The sequence below is a fragment of the Lissotriton vulgaris genome, chromosome 3_1 (genome assembly GCF_964263255.1).
Source record: "Lissotriton vulgaris chromosome 3_1, aLisVul1.2, whole genome shotgun sequence".
Taxonomy (NCBI): Eukaryota; Metazoa; Chordata; class Amphibia; order Caudata; family Salamandridae; genus Lissotriton; species Lissotriton vulgaris.
In genome coordinates, this window is record NC_141689.1 from 1,110,259,855 (window position 1) to 1,110,278,084 (window position 18,230).

The following is an 18,230-nucleotide window of genomic DNA, read 5'->3' on the forward strand; positions in this document are numbered from 1 at the left end:
ACATGCGAGTCTGCTGTCCTGGACACACTCTTCTCACTGAACTGGGCTGCACCGCTAGGTCCCTGGGGCCGAGAGCTAAACTCATCTCCAGCGCCACCCGAGCTACCTTGCAAGCTCCCTCCTGTATCGCCGCTTTCGTTTTCGAAGAGCGACTACGCTATTCCTGCCACAACACCACAACGTCAAAGCACGCCCGCGCCTCAGCCGGCTTCCGTATTTTATCCAGAGCTGGTACTGCAGATAGAGGAGGTAACGACCCGAGGCGCGAGACCCGGGGGAGTGAGGGGCTGTGATTTTGTTTACACAGGGTGCCACTGCGCACCAAGGAGACGCCGGTATGAACGGTGCCCACTTGTGTTCAAGACCACCCTGTCTGCATCGACGTCAGTCGGTATGACATGGAGCCGAGAGGGGGAGCTGTTGACAGCAGCGCGGAGAAGGATGGTGCTTTCCAGTGGGAGCTACCTGACGGGTAAGAGAAAATACTATCACTAAGAGGGTGTGGCTGGCGTGCTTGTTGTGGGCCACATGCGCATTGAATTTCAAGGAAAAACATGCCTACTATATGTGGGATTGAACAATAAATTGGGATGAGACGGCCAGGTGATGTTGGGAGATGGGGTTGCAGCACATAAGTTCCCCAGTGAGATAGGAAGGGTAAGGAATACCTAGCGTGAGGGGAAGAAGAAAGGGGAAAGGGGATTCTCCTTTTCGGAACTAAAACCCTCACACACCCAGCAAGCTAGGTGTCATGCTTCATCATATGGGTTTTGCTCCTCGTCGGACTGGCGCTGCAATGTCTGGCGCTGCAATGTCTGACGGGCACCCACGAAGGGGCTCTTTATCGGAGATCTTTTGTTCCTGCCATTTTTTGCATGTGGGTATGAGGGTAGCAGATATTTTTTAAATGCTAATTCCTAACTATATAAGGCCTGAAACCTATGGTTTTTAAGTGAATTTGCAAGGTTTTTAAAATGCTAATTCCTAACTATATAAGGCCTGAAACCTATGGTTTTTAAGTGAATTTGCAAGGTTTTTTAAATGCTAATTCCTAACTATATAAGTCCTGAAACCTATGTTTTTTTAAGTGAATTTGCAAGGTTTTTTAAATGCTAATTCCTAACTATATAAGGCTTGAAACCTATGGTTTTTTCAGTGAATTTGCAAGGTTTTTTAAATGCTAATTCCTAACTATATCAGGCGTGAAGCCTATTTTTTTTTTCAATAAATTTCAAAGGTGTTGTAAATGCTAATTCTATTAGCGGATAACGTTTATATATGTTATTATCCTTCTGAGACCACCTGAGCAGCCATCTTGTTTCTCAGGAGAAGTGAGGCACAAGAGAGCACAAAACAAGAGTGGAAAACGCGAAAAGGGGGCAGGGTTGAGACCACCAAGTGCAAAAAAAAAAATATTTTCTTTTAAATCGCGGGTTCCGCGCACAGTACGCGTACCCTACGCGTACGGTGCGCGTACCCCGCGATTTAAAAAAAAATTAAACAATTTTTTTGCCCTTGGGGGTCCTTTTGGGACCCCCTTAGAAGGGCTAGAGGGTTGGGGGATCTCTACCCTTTCCCCCTTTTCGTGTTTTCCACTCTTGTTTTGGGCTCTCTTGTGCTTCAGTTCTCCTGAAAAACAAGATGGTGGCCAACACTTCCTGGTTCGGATAGTTTGGAATGTTGACAGTCGACTGCCAGCCAATCAGAAACTCGCTCGCGCACGTAAGGGTACGCGCACGTACGCGTACGGTACCCGTACGGTACGCGTACGGTGCGCGTACAGTGAGCACATATAGATATATAATTTGATCAAATTCAATTTTCTCAACAACTACTGGAGGGATTTTCACCAAATATAGAAAAGGCACTACTACATACCTGTCCCTACCATTTTGCCAAGTTTGGTGTAATTCCGTTCAGCCGTTCGGGCTGTAGCCGTGTCTAAAGGTCCCATAGAAAATGCCATTTGAAAAATTTCAAATTCAATTTTCTCAAGAACTACTGGAGGGATATTCACCAAACATAGCAAAGGCACATCTGCAAACCAGGACCTACCATTTTGACAAGTTTGGTGTAATTCCATTCAGCCGTTCGGGCTGTAGCCGTGTCTAAAGGTCCCTATGGAAATTAACATGGGGAAAACACGTTTTGGGACCCCCCTTTGGGCCCCGGCTTGACGAATCCCCCCCGAAACTATCAGAGAAGGAGCGAAGCTGGCCAAAATTCTGGAAAATTACACACAGATTCCTCAATCGGCGCCAAAATTAATTTCCAATAGAATGTTGAGCGAATATAGATATATAATTTGCTCAAATTCATTTTCTCAACAACTACTGGAGGGATTTTCACCAAATATAGAAAAGGCACTACTGCATACCTGTCCCTACCATTTTGCCAAGTTTGGTGTAATTCCGTTCAGCCGTTTGGGCTGTAGCCGTGTCTAAAGGTCCCATAGAAAATGCCATTTGAAAAATTTCAAATTCAATTTTCTCAAGAACTACTGGAGGGATTTACACCAAACATACAAAAGGCACTGCTGCATACCAGTCCCTACCATTTTGCCAAATCTGGTATAATTCCGTTCAGCCGTTCGAGCTGTAGCCTTGTCAGAATGTCCCTATGGAAATTAACATGGGGGAAACACGTTTTGGGACATCCCCTTATTTCTCGGCCCCCGCTTGACGAATCCCCCCGAAACTTTCAGGGAAGGAGCGGAGCACAGCGAGGCAAATTTAAGCAAAATTTACAGGCAGATCCCTCAATCGGTGCCAAAGTTATTCCCAATAGAATGTTCGGAATTTCCTATGGTAACTAGGTCCTAAATATATATACCTACTGGCGACCGGCAGTAGGTAATATATATATATATATATATATATATATATATATATATATATATACACTGCACAAAATCAAAGGTTAAAGTAATGCATATTTAGGTGACATGTTCAGTAACAGTGTAACGTTTTAAACTCAGAAAACCACAGAAATTCACCAGTTATAGTTATCTAAGTAACTATCTGATAGATTCATCATCGGCATGTTTTGCGAGTCTGTAATAGCGATTATTAAGGAATCGCTATTACAGACTCGCAAAACGGGATTCATGTAGAAATCGCAATATTTATTGCGATTTCTACAGCTTCCTTATTTGCGATTAGCTAATTGCTACCGCAAATAAGGAATAACTCCCCATTCATTCCTATGGACCTAAAGGCCCATAGGAATGAATGGGAAGACATATCAATGTGCGAATCGCTATTAGCGATTCACATGTTGAGTTTGCGATTTCAAGGGTGCAGGGGTGTCCAAAGGACACCCTGTTGCACCCCTGAAATGATATTGGATGCTGGTGTTACGCACACACATGTCCCAAGGACACGTGTGTGTGTAACATACAACTTAGAAAAATGCACTCAAGTGCATTTTTCTAAGTTTCCGCTATTTACCACGAGGTTTGACTTCGCGGTAAATAGCGGCCCAAAATAGTGAATTCGCAATTTTTAAATGTTTCATGAATTGCATTTAAGGAATCTCTAATAGAGATTCCTTAAATGCAATTCCTCGCAAATTTGCGAATTCTATAATAGCGATTTTTGCATTTGGGATGATGAATCCCAAATGCAAAAATTGTGCTCGATTCTCAGAATCTGGCCCTTTGCGAGCCGAATTTCCGTTGATGAATCTGGCTGTATAACTTGTGCCCTAAGGTAAGTATGGGCCACATGTATGAACCTATTTTGCGTTCGCTAAAAGGCCATTTTGCAGAATTGGCCCGTTTGCTAACGCAATATAGGCTTTTCCTATGTATCAAACGTTATTTTGCGAATCAGTAACCTGTTACCGAATCGCAAAATGGTTGTGCGATTCGGTATTTAGAAGGGGTGTGTTTAGGGCGTCCCTTCCAAATACTGAATTGCAGCGATATGTATGAATGTTTTGTAACCTTGAATGGGGTAGCAAAACATTCACATTTTACCACCAACTTCAAGTTGAGGGTAACCCATTCACAAATGGGAAGGGTTCTCTAAGGGAAGGTGGAGAAAACGTTTTTTAAGAGCAGGCAGTGGTCCCATGAAACTTTAACTTTTTTTTCTTTTAATCGCAACCCGTTTTTAATTGCAACCTATTTTCCTTTAAGGAAAACGGGCTGCTTTTAAAAAAAAAGATTGTTTTATAATCACAGACATGGTGGTCTGCTGACCCTAGCAGGCCACCATCCCCGTGATTTTAGCGACTCTTAGGGGGTTGCAAATTTCGGCCTACCTCGTTATTATTAATGAGGTAGGTCAATTTGTGACCCCTTAGGAATCGCTAACTATATTACGAATAGCTATTATTAAATTGCGATTCCCAGAAAATCTCAATTAGGTAATCGCTATTCCTAATGTTGATACATGCTGCCCTATAACACATGCCCCCTCCATGCACAGTGATATTATCAATGATGTCAAAGAAGATGTCATGAGTGAAGCAATATGTTGAGTAATTAGCAGTGCTTGATGAGGGCAAGAGTTATAGTTACCGTAGGGTATGAGTTATAGTTACCTGAGATAACAATAACTTTACGTTATCACTGAACATTTCACCTAACTATAACGTTACTTTAACCTTTTCTTTTTTCATTGAATTTTTAGTTTAAAAAAAATATAAAGTTATATTTAATTACCATACATTAATCCAACACCTGCTGTGCAATTAAATACTTTTTAGCAGAAATCATGAGAAAACTCGGACCTAGAATATAACATTAAGTAAAATGCATTTTAAAGTAATATAGCATAATTAATAAACATGTATAAATTTAACCATAAGTATGTATAATTTTATTTATACATTTGTTAAAGCAGTCAGTGTCATAATTTGTCTCATAAGAATTTTCAGTAGCAAGTATAGTTTATTAGTGCATTGGAAAACATAAATGTGTACCATATGTGCATGCATTGAAATAAATGTGTCATTTTAGGATATTTGATACTCTTCACATATAAAGATCATGTCAGGAAAGTTTCAGCTCTCTTGCTATTAATTTGATAGTTTTGCATCAAGTTTTCATTACTTAGTTATGCATTACACAGAGAGTAAATGAGAATTGGTTTTGAGACCATAACACATTTATATTGCGCAGATGAATAATTGTAGTTTGCAAATAAAGCTTAGTAATGCATCACAGTATTAACTTTCACATATAAAATCTTATTGATTACTTAATTGTACAGGATGCTTTAGAACTAAAAGAAGATGCTATTTTAGACAATTAGAACACAATATAAGATTATTCACTATTTCGACAACCTAAGCTCTCTTTTCGGGTGCATGGAGTATATATTTTCTCATGATCTTAATACGTGTGCAAGGTGAACATTCATTTCATGTGTTATAACTCTAATTATTGGTTAATGTGTCATGTAAAGAGTGAGCACTTTCTAAGTTGTGTCAGTCTGCCCTTTGATTGCAAATCAAACCATCACATCAATTTCTTATCAGATATCACTGATCACAGTTTAGTTGTCTTCATCATTTTACTTCTGGAATTATCCAGAGATTCATTTCATCATAATTTTGACTCTGTCTATCCTCCAATTCTACATTTGCTCTCTTTCTTTGCTCTCCCATTTACCTTTGTGCTCATCTGCACATTGTGATGGTTACAAACACCAGCAATATTCGCAAAGCAATTACCACTAGGACTCTCATGATTTTCTCCATAATTCCACTCCCTAGATTACCATCAGCTTTTAAACCTTTCAGGTCTTTGTCTAGATCAGTAATATTCTTAATGAAATCCTTTAAGTCCTTACTCTTGTGCTGGTATATAGGTGCAACATTGTTGAACCTTTAAGATCCGACAGATTCCGTCCTCTTTCACGAGAAGGACATCTAGAGCAAGTCTATTCTGCAAAACCATGTAACGAATCACAACGATTTCAGTATCCCTGGCTAAAAATCCTCCAGCTGTACTAGTAACTGGTTTGTCAACTACAGTAGGAACTTTCTACGCTTGTGAGAGTTTGGTAGCACTCCTATAGATGGTATTTAAGCACCAAAAATGTCTCCTACATATTCTCGTGCAATGGCACAGCTCTTTTGTTGATTAATCAATTTGTTTTGGGAAAACTATTCTCATGTAACAAGTTCCATACCGTTGTTTCGGTAATCTACAAAAGGCATTTTCCCCACAAATGTAATATACTCCAGGAAAGACAGGATTCACTCCTCCTAAATACCGTTTCCAATGTCTTTGAACTTCGAAAGTATAGCCACATTCACTGGTATCAACAAAATTTGTGTCAATATTAGATCTTCTCACGGATATGCATAGTTTCCTTTTATGTTGCCCGTCTAAAGCTGGGGCAGCCATGTTTCCCACTATTCTATGTTCTTCTGGTTGTTGTGCCTAAGGTGGCACTTTTGAATGATTTGCAGCTTTAGCTATGATATCTCTAGGCCTATCTTATACTGAATCCAAGAATTTATTCTCTGCAAAGTACAGGTTAGACTACGTCAGTGTGCATAAGCCATGTCTAGTGACAGTGTTGGTGTAAAGAAATGTCCCATTACATCAACTGTTTTGACTTCAGGATGACAATTTAAATGCTTCAAAACAGGAATCTCTTAAAAGACCAGATCATATTTTGAATAATAATATTGAAGGTGATCTGTTCCATAAAATGAACTTGTCAATAAACTACAAGAAATTCTGTACGTCAGAGGAATATAATGGTACGTAATTCCTCCTGCAACTGATGCAGGTAATAGCATACACACATAGTAATCCCTAACATCCATAGTGTCAACATACTCATACAACAGCTTAGTATATAGATTCAGCGAATATCTCCCTCTGGAGCATCTAAGTGTATATTTTTAGCATCTAGTGCACTAAGATTTTTACAAGTAGTTGAGAAAGCTTTAGGGTGATGTGTAGGCTTAGGATCTTCTAATGTAGGTACAACTGCCAGGAAGGTGGTTGTGCAGGCTCTGGTAAATTCAATGCTGGATTATTGTAACAGCCTTTATATCAATGTCACTAAGAAGATAATCCAGAAGCTGCACAGAGTACAAATGCAGCTGCTCATCTTCTTATAAAGCCTCCAAGATGAGCAGATGTGCCCCAGCTCGATCATAACTTCACTGTCTCCCTTTGAAAAAGTGTATCTTTTTTAAGGCTATGTGCATGTTTCATAAAATCTTCAACAATAGAGGACTTCGATATCTGCTCCTCCTGGTGAAACCTTAGTCATGGGTTGTCATCTCAGATCATCGGGCACTGCTCTTGCAGTGATCCTGAGGGTTAGGAAAGCCTGGTTAGATGGCTGTTATTTCAGCTCTCGTATCTCAGCTCTGGAACACTCTTCCTTTGCATTTGAGTTCAGAACCAGTGGAGGCCATCTTCAGGAAAAGTTTGAAAACTTGGCCGTTTACATTGCTCTGTGCACCCCCTTATTCCTATCATAACACTCCTACACATACAAGTTCTTAGTGTTAGAAATGGGGGTCTCTAGTTGGCAGAGGTAGGTACCTTTGTCTAAATAGGGACCTTTGCTTCTAGTCAGGGTAAGGGGAATACACACTTTAGATAACCCCTGCTCTTGGCACGAGCAGACAGTCCCAAACCCAAAGGCAATGTGTAAAGTATTTGTACTCAAAGCACACAGTAATTCAGTGATAACACCACAAATGGACACCACACCAGTTTAGAAAAATTAAGTATCTTTATCTAACCTCAACAAGACCAGAATGGCAAAAATCAAACATAAAGGTATTAATAAAATTACTTTGAAAAGGTTTTAGGCAACTGGGTCCATAGAATACTACAGATGCGCGATTTCTCGCAAAGTACATGTAGTTTTGACAAAATTCACAAGGCCTAACAGTCACAGCGATGGGAGGCGTAAAAAAACAAAGGGATGCGTTATTTCCAGAGACCTTGGGAGTGCAAAGCGACAGTTCTACTGCACGCAGGAGAGTGGTGTGTCGGGTCCGTCTGTAAGGGAAAAGCGATCCCTCGATTCTGAGGCGACTCCGATCTGCAGGTGATGCGCCAGGAAAAACTTGCCGGACAGGTACGATGCGTGGAAATCCAGGATGAGTTGGCGATCGATGTGTTGCCGATCAATGTGGCGGCGTCAAGCAGCACTGCATCGGTTTCTTCAGCTGCTACCCCTCGAGACGTCGGTTCTTGCAGCAGCGACAGGCGCTGCTTCGGCTTTGGCAGCGGTGCGGCGATGCCAGGAGATTCTCCTCGCACCGCATTGCTGCATCAGGAAAACTGCCGCAAGAAGAGCGATGCGACGATTTTCTTGTAGTTGCGTTACTTTTGAAGCTCCCGAACGCAGGAACAACCCCACACAGTCACAGGCACCTCTTGACAGGTTAGAACTCCCAGCAAGGAAGTTCAGGGGAGCTGGGGGTGGAGCCTTGTGTCCCTGAGATTTCAAAACAGGAGGCAAGCTCTACTCAAGCCCTTGAAGAGCTTCTTCAAGCAGGGGGACACAGCACACAGAAAAGTCCTCTCCTTTCCTTGGCAGAAACAGCTACTGCAGGCCAAACCCATACAGCATAAAACAAAGGGACAGTACTTCTCATTCAGTTTCTCCAGCTCTTCTCCTTGGCAAAATTTCCTCTTGATTCCAGAAGTAGTACAAAGTTCTGGGGTTTCAGGTATAATACTTATACCCCAAAATGTCTTTGTTTTCTTTGTGCAAGGGTCTCTGAGCCCAGTCCAAACCAGTTCTGTCCTCACTGGTGTAGTATGACCACAGGGGGTGGAGACTGCATTGTGCAAGGGAGACAGGCCCTATTAAGGTGCAAGGAAATCTCCTCCCGCTACTCTAAGTTCAGCCAGGGTCTATTCAACCTGGGTCTGAGTCACCCAGGAAGGGCAAGGCACACCTCAATCCCACCAGTGGCTGTCTACAGTGAATGTAAAAATCTCTTGTGTACACCCCTCATCACTCAAAGACCTTCCACAAATAACAACCACAATTATCAAATTGTTTACCAATATTCAACATAAAATTGAGAGAAAACAGTATTAAAAAAATACACAGTGTATTACAGTTAATACAATTCGATTAAAAATATAATAGCAGCAATGCAGTGCCAAGCATGTAATTAAAAAAATGTGTCAGTCCACATATTACACAATTTAAAACAATTATACAGAGTGCAAAAAGTTGTCGACGCAGCGTTTCGGTTAAAACGATAGCACCTTCATCAGGACAAGGTTCTTAATGTTTATGGGAAACCTCTTGTTATCCCTTGGAGGTTATGTAAAGCGAAACCACCTTCTTTGTAGTGAAACTTTATTGCAGTCGGCTTTATTCATACATGCGCCATGTGTTTATAACTTAAGATGCTCTGTAGTTGGAGCTAGTGCGGAGGGGAGTGGTGGTAATTTGCGATTTTTTTTATAAATTCACTTTTTGCAATTTGTAAAGGTGGCATGTGATGCTCATACATGCCCTTAGGGCATGTATGTACGCCATATGCTCGCACATGTCAATTTCAGGGGTGCAGCAGGGTGTCCTTAAGACACCCTTGCACCTTTGAAATTATTCTCAATTAGCAATTAGCAAATCGCAATTAAGGAATTTTAAGAAATTGCAAAAAAATAGCGAATTTCTAGATACATACCATTTTGCAATTATCAAATAGCGATTCTCAAAAAATCGCCTTTTGAGAATCGCAAATGGGTATCTTGATACATCTGCCCCTAAGATTCTACAGAAGAATAATTTTAGTTTGCAAATAAAACTTAGTAATGCATGACAGCTGTACAATTCACATATACATTCGTATTAATTACTTAGTTGCAAAGGATGGTTTAGAATTATACGAATATGATTCTTCACTAATTCTACAACCTAAGTATTACTTTACGGTGCATTTGGTATATATTTTTTCCTGATCATTGCCATTTTCTTAAGACTTGTGCAGGGTGCACCTTAATTTTATGTCAGTTATTACTCTCATTATTGGTTTATGTGTCGCGTAAAGAGTGAGCAGTTTGTAAGCTACATCACGTGTTTAATTTTTTTTAACGGACTGTAGTGCATGCCCTTTTTCAAACAATCGTGTTACCAGACCAACCCTTAAACAATGCGAGTTGGTGGTGTATTGACTGGAATAATATTATTGCTGGGTGTTAGCGTGTGGATCGCATTATTTATTGTTATTGACTTAGAAACTATCAGAATAGAAAATATTTTCCAGGTGGATTGCAATGGTATTTGTAAAGGTGCAACGAGTCAACAGGTTCACTCTTTCTGCAGTAAAAGTCAGGGTAGAAGGGGGTTCCCACTCCCAGCAATCATGTGAACACCAGGTGCTGAATAGACTTCTCAGTAACTGGGAAGCACGATTTTTTGATTGTCTTCATGTGTTTACTGGGGTGAAGGTGATGATGTCGGTTTTTGTTACTTGAGCTTGTAAGACCCCGCGATAGCAAAACTACTGCATTGTGATTCCTTTATTGAAAGATAGAAAAGACAAACAATCAAATGGAATGGAATGATTTATATGGATTTCCCAGAAAGGCAGGCTAGGGCCAGTGATAGAACGCAATTGTATTCAGGTTGGATTTTCACGGTAGGATCGTGAACTAGTATTTACATTAAGCCGGTTTCACATTACGCGGCGCTCTATGCATTTTCCTCGAGCTTGAGTTACTATGACTTGATGTGCATTCTGTGGGGCGGAGCATATTAATTGCACAATACACAAAGCGCACAACGGTTAATTGATTTCAACCGGGCATTGTAGGAGCAAACAGCATCCTGTTTCTATGTATTGTTTCTGATGGGAAAGGCAGGTCGTCGCCCACGGTGCCCTTTGCTGGGTGCCATCAGTGCCCTGGCACTGGACTTGGGCTCGGCTACAGCAACATCTTTCTCTATTGTTTGCTGCCTTGAAAGTCTATTTGCTCATCAGTATAAATAAGTATACGAAGAACATACCACTGGAGGTATTGTATGTACAGTTTAACTTTCACTCATTTGTCTTCTGACAATAGAACTAATGTGGGAGCTTGGCTCCTTGGGGGTCCTTTATTATGTTCAGCAGATTTGTAGAGCGCATTATCACCCGGAAAGGTATCCTAGCGCTGAGCATGTGTGGTGAGTCTGTGACCACCTAGGGCTTAGTGGGAATACTCAAAAAAGACAGGTCTTCAGATTCTTACGGAGTGAAGTGAGGAGGCTTTTGGCTATGTTGTAGAGCATTGTGGCTGCTGTGCATTACGTTGAAAACTTATAATTAAAAGTGTTAAGCTTTTTTGTTACCTTTATACAAACGAGACCGGCATTATATACAACTGAAAAACCTGATTAAAAAAGATTTTTACATAAAAAATGTCTTCTACTTTTTTTGTGCTTGCACTGCTGGCAACTTCTTCCTGCCTGTTCTCATGCTTGTTTGTTATTATTTTTTTGTTATGGGAGAGCGGGACACAAACAACGGAGTAGTGGATGTTGGAAAACAGTAATTTAAGTAGAATCAACAGATGCCAGATTCCAAGGGCAGACTGACGTGAGGCTTAGGTGGTGCGCTGATGCAAAATGGTGGTGGTGAATGATGTTTGTTGCTCAGGTGGTGACACTATATGGTGTGGATTAGAGGTACATTGTGGATTGTGGAGTTGTGGAGTTGAAATATATTCTTTGGCGTGTAATTATGCGGTGTGTATTGGAAATGGGTGGAGCTGACTTGTGTGGCCTGGAACTGTGGTGTTGAGTGAAATTATGCTTAGTAAAATTGTGTCATGGTGTGGAGTGCATTTTGCATTAAGTGCATTGTAATTATGTAGCATATAAGTAGGTGACACTGAGTGGTATTGTGTGGACTGTATGTTGCATTCAGTAGAGTGTAATTAAGGGGCACTAAGTGGTATTTGGAGTGTATGTTGCCTTGAGTGCAGTGTAATTAGGTAGCATATCATTATGTGGCTCTGAGTGGTATTGTGTGCAGTGTATGTTGCATTCAGTAGAGTGTAATTATGTGGTATGTAATTATGTGGCACTGAGTGGCATTTGGAGTGTATGTTGCATTGAGTGCAGTGTAATTATGTAACATATAATTATGTGGCACTGAGTGGTATTGTGTGGAGTGTATGTTGCATTCAGTAGAGTGTAATTATGTGGCGTGTAATTATATGTGGCACTGAGTGGTACTTGGAGTGTATGTTGCATTGAGTGTAGTGTAATTATGTAGCATTTAAGTATGTGGCACTGTGTGGTATTATGTGGAGTAAATGTAAATGTAAATTGATACTTGTATAGCGCACTACTCACCCGCAAGGGTCTCAAGGCGCTTGTACGAATACCGCTGTGGAACCCACCTGGCGTTCCCTGTGAGGCGTCCACTCCTGGGCACCCCAAGGTGGAGGCCAGGCATCCTTAGCGGTGTGGGGGCCGTTAAGTAGATTAAACAAGCTATTGCCCAGAGGTGCAGAGTGGGACTCCATGATTGGAATAGGCACCGAGGCGAGAATTATCAGTTCCGTGGAATTTTGAGCCCAAGACCCTCCGAGGCAGGGAATTCAACCCTGGTCCCGGGCTAGACCTCTGCATCAGGGTCTGCCAATCTAATCATTGAGCCACACTTGGAGTGTATTTATGTTGCATTGAGTAGAGTGTAAGTATGAGGCATGTAATTATATGGCACTGAGTGGTATTTTGTTGAGTGTGTTTCTGTTGCATTGAGTAGAGTGTAATTATGTGGTGTGTAATTATGTGGCCCTGGGCGGTATTATGGGGAGTGTATGTTGTATTCAGTTGAGTGTAATTGTGTGGCATGTAATTATATGGCACTGAGTGGTATTATTTGGAGTGTATGTTGTATTGAGTGCAGTGTAATTATGTAGCATATACTTATGTGGCACTGAGTGGTATTGTGTGGAGTGTATGTTGATTCAGTAGAGTGTAATTATGTGGTGTGTAATTATGTGGCACTAAGTGGTATTTGGAGTGTATGTTGCATTGAGTGCAGTGTAATTATGTAGCATATACTTATGTGGCACTGTGTGGTATTATGTGGAGTGTATTTATGTTGCATTGGGTAGAGTGTAAGTATGTGGCATGTAATTATGTGGCACTGAGTGGTATTGTGTGAAGTGTATGTTACGTTTAGTAGAGTGTAATTATGTGGTGTGTAATTATGTGACACTGAGTGGTATTTGAAGTGTATGTTGCATTGAGTGCAGTGTAATTTTGTAGCATATCATTATGTGGCACTGAGTGGTATTGTGTGGAGTGTATGATATAGAAAGCCAGAGACAGTGATCATGGGAGGCTGTGAGTGTCAGTCGCTGGTAGGATGAGGGGGGTAGATTGGGACAGGGATAGATACTGATGTGCAGGGAGGAGCAGGGAGAGAGACTATTGGAGGGTGAGGGTACCAGACACTGGTAGGGTGAAAGTGGTAGATTGGGACAGGGATAGATATTGATGGCCAGAGATAGGCGGGAGGTGGGCTTGGGAGGACAGGAGTACCTATGCTGGGTGTGAGAGGTGTGCACACACAGGGCCGCAGTTCACTGAGTCCCTGTACCATTTTCCAAAATAAAAGCAAACAGCAATTAATCCTAAGGTCACCCGTGATCTTGGTGAGATGTTCTTGTGTGGTAGGAAATAGCCCCATCACTTCCTCCCATAAGCACAGACCAGCGTCTGCAAAGCCTGAGATAGCTCAGTGGGTTGAGCACCTGCTATAGATATCCTAGTGTAACTTGCAAGTCACTGGTGTGGGTTTTTTCAGGGCCAATTGAGGCATTCAGCCTTCCAACGTCAATTAAATTCTTTTGGATTGGTAATAATAACAGCAGATGCTCTTTGAAGTGCTAAATTGTGGTTAAGTTTGTGTAAATCGTTTTGTAGGTGGTCAAGGTTTTCATGCACTGTGACTGGAAGCTGAAATTACTGGGAAACAGCCGTTACAACGCAACATTTACAACGCACTGCCATTACAACGCTACTTTTACAACGCAGGATCCATTACAACGCATGCCTTTACAACGCATGACATTACATAGCAGATTCTATTACAACGCATGCCATTACAACGTAAGTATAGGTAAGTATATAATTTTATTTTATTTAACATTATTTAATTAATTTAATTAATATTAAAAATAAATAAATATATTAATTTATGTATTTTTATAAAATAAATTAAATATATTAATTTAAGTAATTTTAAAAAATAAGTGAGTATAGGAGTATATGCTAGGTTTGGGTTATGGGGTTCAGGGGTATTTTTAGGGTTCAGGGATAGGTTTGGGTTATGGGGGACAGGGGTATTTTTAGGGTTCAGGGATAGGTTTGGGTTATGGGGTACAGGGGTATTTTTAGGGTTCAGGGCTAGGTTTGGGTTATGGGGTACAGGGGTATTTTTATGGTTCAGGGCTAGGTTTGGGTTATGGGGTACAGGGGTATTTTTAGGGTTCAGGGCTAGGTTTGGGTTATGGGGTACAGGGGTATTTTTAGAGTTCAGGGCTAGGTTTGGGTTTTGGGGTACAGGGGTATTTTTAGGGTTCAGGGCTAGGTTTGGGTTATGGGGTACAGGGTTTTTTTAGGGTTCAGGGCTAGGTTTGGGTTATGGGGTACAGGGGTATTTTTAGGGTTCAGGGCTAGGTTTGGGTTATGGGGTACAGGGGTATTTTTAGGGTTCAGGGCTAGGTTTGGGTTATGGGGTACAGGGGTATTTTTAGAGTTCAGGGCTAGGTTTGGGTAATGGGGTACAGGGGTATTTTTAGGGTTCAGGGCTAGGTTTGGGTTTTGGGGTACAGGGGTATTTTTAGGGTTCAGGGCTAGGTTTGGGTTATGGGGTACAGGGTTTTTTTGAGGGTTCAGGGCTAGGTTTGGGTTATGGGGTACAGGGGTATTTTTAGGGTTCAGGGCTAGGTTTGGGTTATGGGGTACAGGGGTATTTTAAGGGTTCAGTTTTTAAAAAAACGACTTTAAATAAATTAAATTAATTAATTAAATGAAATTAATTAAATTAAATTAATTACAATTTTTAAAAAAAAGATATACTTACCTATACTTACGTTGTAATGACATGCGTTGTAATAGCATCTGCTATGTAATGACATGCGTTGTAAAGGCATGCGTTGTAAAGGATCCTGCGTTGTAAAAATCGCGTTGTAATGGTATGCGATGTAAAAGTATGCGTTGTAACGTCATACATCCATAATTACTTCCTCTGATTCTACTGGCATTTAATTCATATCTAGCTGTGGTTGGTATTTTGAGTTTTGTGTCCGCCACTGCTTTTGTTTTGACTATTTAATGCATTATTGCTGCACGTTCACTAAAAATCGTCTTTGCGCCCTGTCCGCATATCCGCTCGAGCCCCGCCCCAAACAAACCAATTTAATTTACTTCGTAGAGACTTTAGAAATGTTATGAATTCAAAGAAAACTGGTTCTGTGGGTCAGCCTGGTGTTACTCGTGTCACCCCCCACACACACACACACACCTCCTCCCAAGCCCCCCCCACCCCACCCCTCCCAGCCGCATGAATAAGATACAAATGAGACAGTGTCAGGTTCTGAGGTCTAGAGCTGGGTGGCAGCAGGCTTGGCTGCTAATCCTGACCCCTGATTTCCTCTTGATCAACCGTTTGATCTTCGGCAAATCGTGTAGTCGCCATGGGCTTCTGTTTCTTCAGGTTTCAAAATCGGAAAATGCTGAAAAACAAACAGAAGTTATACTTCAAAACAGGTAGAGGGTAAGGACCCCCCAAATTATCGAAGACACTGTGTTATGTTTTCTGATGGGCGGGGCTTGAATTGACATGGCAGACTGTTACCTGAGAAGACTCGAATGCAAGTGATAACTCCATGTGGCAGGACTTTCTAAAAGAGCGGCAGGCTGCAAGTTTATGTCAATAGAAGGTGGGTTAGTGTTCTCATCACTGCAACCTCGAAAAAGTGAGAACAATTGGGTCAGAAAATAGAAACCTCAGCTTGTGTGCAATAGGAGCCCTCTCAGTGTGAAAGGCCTACAATCACCCCGAAAGGGCTGACACAGCATTTCATGATTTTGAGGTCGACATCTTGTGTTCATCGAGTAGGGTGATACTAGCGCCCACAGATGTAAGTCTGTGGCATGCGCTATGTATAATATGATTGTCATCCTCGTCATCAACTTTAGTGTTTATGAGATGGCCAGCGCAGGTACGCAGGGGGTTACAACCCATGACCCCATGTCATGGTAATGAAAGCTGCTCTGCTCTCCAAGGCTAGCACTCGGGCTCCCATCACCACCCTCAAGCAAAGAATGAAGGACCGGAAGGAGAGCTGCAAAAGCGCTTGACACGGACCGCTCTGACTTTTGGCGCTATACAAGGCGAGCTACTCGCTCATTGGATTGCAATACGACTGAAGATCGCCCAATTTGTTTTATTGCTTTTTTGTCTCACACACTACATTTGTCACCCTGGGGTGTTTGGGTGCTTTCTGTACTACCTGCCTACTGCCCGTCTGTCACGTTGTGCCATGGGCTAGCGTTTGCCCTGCCGGTAAAGGTCGCCCAAGGTGGCAGGGCTGGGCGCTGTCATAAGCCTGGCCATTTGGCATACAGTTTACCTCTCCACAAAAGCAGGGGGAGGAGAGCACGTGGGCCAGTGACTAAAGTCTCGATTCAGAAAAGGGGGTGGTGATGAACAGAGTGTCTGAATTGAGCAGACCACTCTTACCCAGTCCAAAGATCAGGGCTTGATCCATCACCGTTATTTATCTCACTGCCCCATCCCAGCTCAGAACCTGGCTATATGCAAATCAGTCTGTCCCTGGCCCAGTGCATCATGGGAAAAGGGCAGACTAAACTACCAAGCCAATTCTTCACCAGAAAGAAGACAAGCTACCGGGGACCGGTTGCTGGCATTTCAGCCGTCTTCGGCCCGGCTTGCTTGAATCCTGATGGAGCAGTGAGAAAGGGACTCATGTCTGAGTATACCCTGCCACACCTATAGTGGCCAAAAACGATTCAGAAAAGGGGGTGGTGATGAACAGAGTGTCTGAATTGTGCAGACCACTCTTACCCAGTCCAAAGATCAGGGCTTGATCCATCAACGTTATTTATCTCACTGCCCCATCCCAGCTCAGAACCTGGCTATATGCAAATCAGTCTGTCCCTGGCCCAGTGCATCATGGGAACAGGGCAGACTAAACTACCAAGCCAATTCTTCACCAGAAAGGAGACAAGCTACCGGGGACCGGTTTCTGGCATTTCAGCCGTCTTCGGCCCGGCTTGCTTGAATCCTGATGGAGCAGTGAGAAAGGGACTCATGTCTGAGTATACCCTGCCACACCTATAGTGGCCAAAAACGAATCAGAAAAGGGGGTGGTGATGAACAGAGTGTCTGAATTGTGCAGACCACTCTTACCCAGTCCAAAGATCAGGGCTTGATCCATCAACGTTATTTATCTCACTGCCCCATCCCAGCTCAGAACCTGGCTATATGCAAATCAGTCTGTCCCTGGCCCAGTGCATCATGGGAACAGGGCAGACTAAACTACCAAGCCAATTCTTCACCAGAAAGGAGACAAGCTACCGGGGACCGGTTTCTGGCATTTCAGCCGTCTTCGGCCCGGCTTGCTTGAATCCTGATGGAGCAGTGAGAAAGGGACTCATGTCTGAGTATACCCTGCCACACCTATAGTGGCCAAAAACGATTCAGAAAAGGGGGTGGTGATGAACAGAGTGTCTGAATTGAGCAGACCACTCTTACCCAGTCCAAAGATCAGGGCTTGATCCATCACCGTTATTTATCTCACTGCCCCATCCCAGCTCAGAACCTGGCTATATGCAAATCAGTCTGTCCCTGGCCCAGTGCATCATGGGAACAGGGCAGACTAAACTACCAAGCCAATTCTTCACCAGAAAGGAGACAAGCTACCGGGGACCGGTTTCTGGCATTTCAGCCGTCTTCGGCCCGGCTTGCTTGAATCCTGATGGAGCAGTGAGAAAGGGACTCATGTCTGAGTATACCCTGCCCCGGAAGCTTGTTTCCTTCCCAGTGAAAGAATTGGCTTTGTAGTTTGGTTTGCCCTGTTCCCATCATGCACTGGGACAGGAACAGACTAATTTGCATGTAGCCAGGTTCTGAGCTGGGATGGTGCAGTGAGCTAAAAAACGGTGTTGGATCTAGCCCTGATCTCTTGACTGGGTGAGAGTATTCTGCTTAATTCAGAAACTCTGTCCATCACCACCCCTTGTTGTTTA

The 18,230-nt window shown here is 42.4% G+C and overlaps 1 protein-coding gene across 1 annotated transcript in view; it reads left to right on the top strand.

Annotated features, from left to right (window-relative positions):
* Nucleotides 1-209: 209 nt before the first annotated feature.
* The window catches only part of LOC147727508 (NACHT, LRR and PYD domains-containing protein 12-like), a 510,438-nt gene continuing 492,417 nt past the window's right edge, over nucleotides 210-18,230 (top strand). The window contains exon 1 of the mRNA XM_086963128.1: nucleotides 210-472. Coding sequence (XP_086819254.1) covers nucleotides 399-472 — 74 coding nt within the window. The 5' untranslated portion in view covers nucleotides 210-398. The remainder of the gene's footprint in view (nucleotides 473-18,230) is intronic.